The 7,659-nt window shown below is 36.3% G+C and overlaps 1 protein-coding gene across 1 annotated transcript; it reads left to right on the plus strand.

Annotated features, from left to right (window-relative positions):
- Positions 1–804: 804 nt before the first annotated feature.
- On the plus strand, positions 805–7,659 carry LOC137808481 (histidine kinase 1). The gene is made up of 13 exons (XM_068609617.2): positions 805–1,407; positions 1,598–1,843; positions 1,951–2,712; positions 2,916–3,163; positions 3,667–3,826; positions 3,985–4,111; positions 4,200–4,289; positions 4,404–4,598; positions 4,736–4,805; positions 5,030–5,072; positions 5,395–5,535; positions 5,611–6,768; positions 7,082–7,659. The coding sequence occupies exons 1-13, from the start codon at positions 1,216–1,218 to the stop codon at positions 7,295–7,297; spliced, it is 3,648 nt and encodes a 1,215-aa protein (XP_068465718.1). The 5' UTR covers positions 805–1,215; the 3' UTR covers positions 7,298–7,659.

Raw genomic sequence — 7,659 nt, forward strand, 5'->3', positions numbered from 1 at the left:
AATAAGGTTAATCATTCTTACTCGTCTATAGTTTTAATGAATAAAAACATATAACATTTCATCTTGATTGACATTGATACACATATAAAAATCATTCATATCACTTCCTTTCGCATACAAAATTATTAATATTATTTCTTAAATATTGATTTCTCGCATATTTATAAAAACTTTTTTTCAATACAAACAGATGTTATAAAACAATTAACATTTCAAATTTAAATAAACATTATCATTTAAGTCAAATACTTAGAAGTAATTTTTCACCTCACATCTCAAGAATCAAAATCATAAAGTTTGAAACTTTGAGAATAAAATAATAATATTCATTATAAATCAATAGCAAAATATCACATAAAACCTTACACTAAATGACATAAATATCTATTTCTCGTACTCAATTGTAAATATCATGTCTTCCGACCACCACTTAAACTTTTCAATTGGAACAATAGAATTAGAAATAGAAATGAAAACAAGATAATTGGGATTCGTTGACCCTTACATTAGTTCCTGGCGAAAGGTTAATGATTGAAGAAAAAAGAGAGTGTGGGCGCCACTGCACCCGATTCATGGTATCCAAACCCAAACACGACACGAGTATGTTCCTCGGCAATGGTTCTTCCCTTTGTGCCTTTGTTCCCATTAATGTAATGTAATGGCCACATTTATGGTTCAAATTGTGCCAACACTCCAATTGGGCCAAACCTTAGGAAGTGGCAAATGTGGCATAAATATGGATAAGGAAAGCATAAGGAATAATAAACAAACCACATCCCCTCTCTCACTTTTACTCACACTACCACCACATCAAAGTACAACCACCATAATTCAAAGGATCAATAATCTTTCACCAACTCTTTCTTTTAAACACCTCATTCATATCTTTTTTCTTTCTTTCTTACTACATTTTATTACCTATAATTGATAGTGTTAAAGGGGTGACAAGACTTCCAACTAAGGAGAGTCTAGGAAGGATAGATGTACGCAATCTTAGCCTAGATAGGTTGAAGACTTAAATAACGAAGTGTTATCCAATCAAATTTGGCCTAAAGCTATTCCCCTCTCAACCAAGCACACAACACAGTTTAATTCAACTGCTACTTTATATGCTCATGCTTGTTTCAAATAACACAACAGTGATTTTATGTGATCCAAGACAAACACCAAACTTCTTCTCAAACTTCTGTATGGTCACCTGGTTCAAGCTAACCAATGGGTGCCAACTGCAGACACGTTTTTCACAGATTACAGAGTTTGAGTTTTGCCACTTATTGGAAAAAAAGCACCACGCCAACCGGCAGACGGATTTTCCACAGGGATGTGGAAAAGGAGGAATTCCAGTATGCCAGCACTCAATGTCTCTCCTCCTACTACAGTGTCTTTGTGGTTCGTCTAGCAATCATGGTCAGTTAATTTTTCTCTATATGATTATGATTTTGGTCTCTGATTGAGTGTTGTAGCTGCAGTTACAACATGGTTGAAATGCTTTAAAAGTGACTGTTGTAATTGAAAGATTAGACCCTTTGTGTTGCTATGATTGATGATTGATGTCACGATTTGTTGGACTAATCTATTATTGTCTTGCTTTGTCCAGGCCATGCTAGCCATCTTGATTGGTCTGCTCACTTTTCTCACATGGCATTTCACAAAGATTTATACAACAAAGTCTCTTAATAGCTTGGCATATGACCTGCGTTATGAACTTCTGCAACGCCCCATCTTGAGGATGTGGAACATTTTGAATTCTACTGCTGAAATTACTACTGCTCAGGTTAAGCTGTCTCAGTATGTGATCAGAAGCCACACCACCAACCTTGCCACTCAAGCAGACCAAGTTGAGGTTGACTCAACTGTTCATTTGTTTCATTGTTTATACTCCTGCTATGCTATTCTTATGTTTGATTCCATTTTCACTTACAAGTTTGAGTATGTTCCAACTCTTGCCAGATGTATGATGCGATGAGAGCTGTGACGTGGGCACTGTTTGCCAGTAAAAAAGCTCTCAATTCCATAACTGTCAAATACAAGAATGGATTTGTCCAAGCATTCCATAGAGACCTGAAGGAAAACAACACCTTTTACATTTATTCTGATATTGCAAATTACTCCATGGCTGCCAGTGACCACAAGGAGATCAATATTCATGGAAACAAGTCTGCAATTTGGTATCGGGAACCTCTTGATCCAGTCAGTGGAGAGAAGATTGGAAAAGTAATGCCAATTGCACCAGAAGACTCAATCAATATAGCAGGCCTCTCCCAAGTACCTGATGGTGTAGCTTCATGGCATGTTGCTGTTAGCAAGTTTACAGATTCACCATTGCTTTCTGCGGCATTGCCAGTGTGGGACTCCTCAAATAAAAGCATTGTGGCAGTTGTGGGTGTCACAACTGCACTTTATAGTGTGGGGCAGCTCATGAAAGAGCTAGTTGAGTTGCACAGTGGTCATATGTATTTGACCAACCAAGAGGGTTACTTACTTGCAACTTCCACAAATGCACCTCTACTGTCAAATTCTACAAAGCCTCCTAAGCTTAAGATGGCTGTTGACTGTGAAAATGAAGTAATAAGAGAGGGAGCTCAGTGGCTACAGAAAACCTATGGCAACAATTTCCCTCAAAGTCATGAACTTCATGTAGAGAATGTCAAGCTAGGTCCCCAGCAATATTACATCGACTCATTCTTCCTGAACTTGAAGAGACTTCCTCTGGTACATTTAAAGACACTGTACATGTTCTTTTTATCTGACATTAACATTTGTTTTGAGATCTTACAATGATCCATAGATGATCAAGTAGTGCAATTTCCGCTAAAGATAAATTCAACGACAATTTTCTGCAGATATTTATTTTACTACTGTTTTGACTGACCATCCGTTGCTTGCTTACAAGTTACTGACTTAACTTTGTCCAGGTGGGTGTAATCATCATACCTAGAAAGCATATCATGGGGCAGGCAGATGAAAGAGCATTCAAAACATTGGTCATTCTTATATCTGCATCATTGTGTATTATTGTCATTGGATGTGTTTGCATTTTGATACTGACAAATGGAGTGTCAAAGGAAATGAAACTAAGAGCAGAACTGATCAGCCACCTGGAAGCAAGAAGGAAAGCAGAGGCATCAAGCAACTATAAAAGTCAATTTCTTGCAAATATGAGGTTGGCTTTTTCGAAGTCCAGTGTGAATTTAAAGAAATTTAATTATCTGAAATCATATGAAACAGAGAACGAACATCTTAAATCTCAGGTTGTTGGAGATTTACATTGACTAGATATAAGGACATTCCATAGTATATAAGCGGATGCAAATCTCATCTTATAAGCTAATTTTATAAGGTTAAATAAATTTACTCCTTAATATGGTATCAGATCCATTTAGAACTTATTCTAACAAGAGTTTATTGGACTTATCAAACCATTCATAATATATAGTCTAACACAAGAATTTTTTTAGTTAGACTTTCTATTTCTTAATAATATAAATACCATGTACACAAGCTACTCTAAATAAAAATACATGTTCATTTCCATCAAAGAGAATTAGTAACATGCCTATGACGTAGATTACCAGTCTGTGCCATTTGGTTCACATGTATGAGAAAATCCTTGCTTTTGTGTGTTCACAAATGTGCTTAAATAGCTTTTTCTTGGGTGCATTACAGTCATGAATTGAGGACACCAATGGCAGCAGTAATCGGGTTACTCGACATTCTTATATCTGATGACCGTCTCACAAATGAGCAATGTGCAACAGTTACTCAAATTAGAAAATGCTCAACTGCTCTGCTTCGTCTACTTAATAACATCCTGGACCTAAGCAAGGTATACGCTACTAATAATAATAAGCCTTTTGTTCAAGAACGTTTAATCCCACACTTATATCAATTTTTACTGAAATGAATTCTAATGCAAAATTATTTCACCATTGCTGTAAAGCTGCATTCATTCAAAAAAGACTTCTAATATTTTATAGAAAATAGGTGGAATCTGGAAAACTGGTCCTAGAAGATGCAGAATTTGATTTGGGGCGGGAACTTGAAGGGCTGGTAGATATGTTTTCTGTGCAGTGCATTAACCACAATGTAGAGACTGTTCTAGACTTGTCTGGTATGTATCTCATTTGTCTGATTTAAGAGTTTAATTTTACTGAAAAAAAATCATCACAAGAAGTGTCTGATGCATTAATTTGTTGCAGATGATATGCCAAAGCTAGTTCGAGGTGATTCTGCTAGGGTAGTTCAAATTTTTGCAAATTTAATCAACAACTCCATTAAGTTTACTCTATGTAAGTCAAACCTTTTTCTTATATAAAGTTTCAATACAGCAGTGATTGTAGAAAAGGAAACTTGAGTTCACATCATTCAGAAGACTAATCTTAACTCTTTAAAATGAATTACAGCCGGTCACATTATTCTGAGAGGATGGTGTGAAAACCCAAATGCTTGCAGTGATGATACAAATTTTCCACTAGAGCAAAAGAAATCACGGTGTTCACAGAAGAATAGAGCAAAACAACATGAAAACCATGCAAAGAGGACTTCCAACAGAGATAACAAAATAGTACTTTGGTTTGAAGTTGATGATACAGGATGTGGTATGTTTCAAAAACTTGACTGGAAAAACAGTACTGAAAACCATCGCTTTTGTGGCAAAAGAAATAAGTTTTCAGGCTATTGATTTTTTTGACATGTATATATGGCTATCTCATATTCACATGCATCCCCTTCATAGGTATTGATCCAAGTAAATGGGAATCCGTGTTTGAAAGCTTTGAGCAAGCTGATCCATCAACTACTAGACTGTAAGTGACTTGAATTTTTAGCAAAGACAAGATATAAATCTTCTAGAAATCACTTTTTAGCTAGCACATCAACATGGCCTCATTATCTCAGTCATATGAGATTGCCATTGAACTTTCCAATTAATTTGAACATATATCTAGCAATAATTTAAGACTTGAACTCCAACACTTTTATATGTTACTCACTGAAGATTCAAGAGTTATGAAACCTTTATTCGTTTCAGGCATGGAGGCACGGGTCTTGGTCTTTGCATCGTCAGAACCTTGGTGAGTAAGACCTTATTATGTAAACATCCACTCGGGTCAAGAAGACCTTAATATGTAAACTTTCAACCAAGTCAAGAACAATTAACCATTTCATAATGCATGTTCTTGATGAAAGTGAAAAGGTGTCCATCTCTGCCTTCCCAAACATGCAATCACATCACACAAATTGATAAAACTTATATCAGTTCCATGTTCTTAGTTTAGTTGAAAAGGGTTCTCAAGGTCTTTAAATTCACTTGCATTTGTTCTTTCTCTTCTAAAATGACACAAGTCTCCTAGTTGCATGTATTTTCATTTCATCTCAATTAATCTGTGGTGGTAGGTTAACAAGATGGGTGGAGAAATCAAGGTTGTCAAAAAGGAGGGCCCAGGAACACTGATGCGGTTATACTTGCGTCTGAGTGCACCTCTGGATGCCACAGAACAACATTGTCAAGTAGATTTTGCTAACAAAGGCTTAGTGGTGAGTAGAATCACCTTGGCTTTGAGTGACTACAAAGATAATAAGCAGGACTTCAAATAAAATGTGTCAATGCAGGTACTTCTTGCACTCCATGGCAGTATGGGTCGATCTGTTACATCTAAGTGGTTACAGAAAAATGGGGTAATATCTATGGAGGCATCAGAATGGAATGGATTAACACAAATTCTTAGGGTACTCTTTCATGCTAGAAGTTCAGCTCATAATAATGGTTTTGATGCAAATTATTCAGTGCATGAAAATTTAAAGTCGAAACTACTGAGCATACAGGAATTGAGGAACCCAGTTTTTGTCATTGCTGTTGACATTGGTCTACTTGATTTGAGCACAGATATATGGAAGGAACAGCTTAATTTCCTTCACAAATACTTTGGGAGAGCGAAATTCGTGTGGATACTAAATCATGACTCCTCCAATACCATAAAGACGGAGCTTTGCAGGAAAGGACATACACTGACAGTGAACAAACCCCTCTACAAAACAAAAATGCTTCATATTTTGGAAACCATTATAAAGGAAAGAAGTGATGAACTACAAAAGAAAATTATGACTACTCCAAGAGCTACAGTGAAAGAGGGTTATTTGCATGAGAGTCTGGAGATTGATTATACTCAGTGTGATGTTGCAAGCTCAGATGGTTCTGACATATCTGAAACGGGAGGTTCTAATCCTGTTTGTGAAAGTGAAGATAAACAAAGAGAGAAGGTAGTGAGATCTGAATCATCATCACAACACCAGATAAATAACTTGGTTGGATTAGCAAATGGATATATGGAAGATAATAATCCTAGGAAGAAAGAGTTATGTCAGAGCAGCCTCAACTCTAACGATGTCACTGCGAATGACACACCAAAATCATCCTCCACCAAACAAGCATTGTGTGCAAAAGGTACTCAAGATGAAGATTCTGAATATGGTGAAACACGAAGGGCCAGTAGCTCAAGCAGAACAGTGAGTGGAAAGAAATCTCTTGAAGGTCTGAGGATATTGCTTGCAGAAGATACACCAGTAATTCAAAGGGTTGCAACCATAATGCTTGAAAAGATGGGAGCCATTGTTGTAGCCGTAGGGGATGGACAACAAGCAGTGGATGCTCTGAATAGCACGCCTGGTCTTGAAGATTGTAGAAGGGAGTCTAAGGAAAGAAACACAAGATCATCTCAAAATGAGATTCTCAGTTTCCCTCCATATGACTTGATCCTAATGGATTGTCAGGTATGAACTAGGAGAAGTATATTAATATTAACAATGCTTCAATTTAAATAATATAGATCTAGGATAAAAACCATAAGCAATTACCATCATAAAATGCAATTCACAGAAAAGGGTCTGTTCAGTAATCATTTGGAAGCCCTTGCATGTCATTGGTGCCTTATCAGTATTATTGGGAGTGTCTCTTCTTTCTATCACTTTTTATGAACAAAAACAGAACCTCAGAATATGTAAAATAGTTCTTTTCTACAAAAAGTCAATGTCATAATGCATTTTAGCTTTCATGTTCCAATTCCTTCTCTTTTTTGTAAAATAGATGCCAAAGATGGATGGCTATGAGGCAACAAAAGCAATCCGGAAATCAGAAGTGGGAACTGGCTTGCACATTCCAATTGTTGCTCTTACAGCCCATGCAATGTCATGTGACGAAGCCAAGTGCCTAGAGGTTGGCATGGATGCTTATTTAACAAAGCCAATTGACTTCAAACTGATGGAGTCCACCATTCTTTCACTCACAAGAAGGAAATTCTGACTTTTGACACTGTAATGAAGCGACTAAAGGGTTGTCTTAAACATCCTAGAAATGTATACAAGTTTACCAGATATTAACATCAAGAAGCATGGCTTAACATAGAATTACAGAAAGGTAATCCAATTTTCCTGAATTAACTCATTTGTACAGCAAAGGACTGAAACTTGTTACTCTTTGTTTCTTTAACTATACAGAGGAGGCCAAATTCTATGTGAATGTGACAGCATTTTGTATAAGAAAGAACATTTTGTCTGTATATTACCTTATCTGTATATAAAAGCTGAACTATGAGCTTTGAAGTACGCAGTTAACATAAAATTTGCTTAATCATCAATATGTCATTGGTTGCACATTTAGTTAAA

The sequence above is a fragment of the Phaseolus vulgaris genome, chromosome 3 (assembly GCF_051622355.1).
Source record: "Phaseolus vulgaris cultivar YP4 chromosome 3, ASM5162235v1, whole genome shotgun sequence".
NCBI classification, from domain to species: Eukaryota; Viridiplantae; Streptophyta; class Magnoliopsida; order Fabales; family Fabaceae; genus Phaseolus; species Phaseolus vulgaris.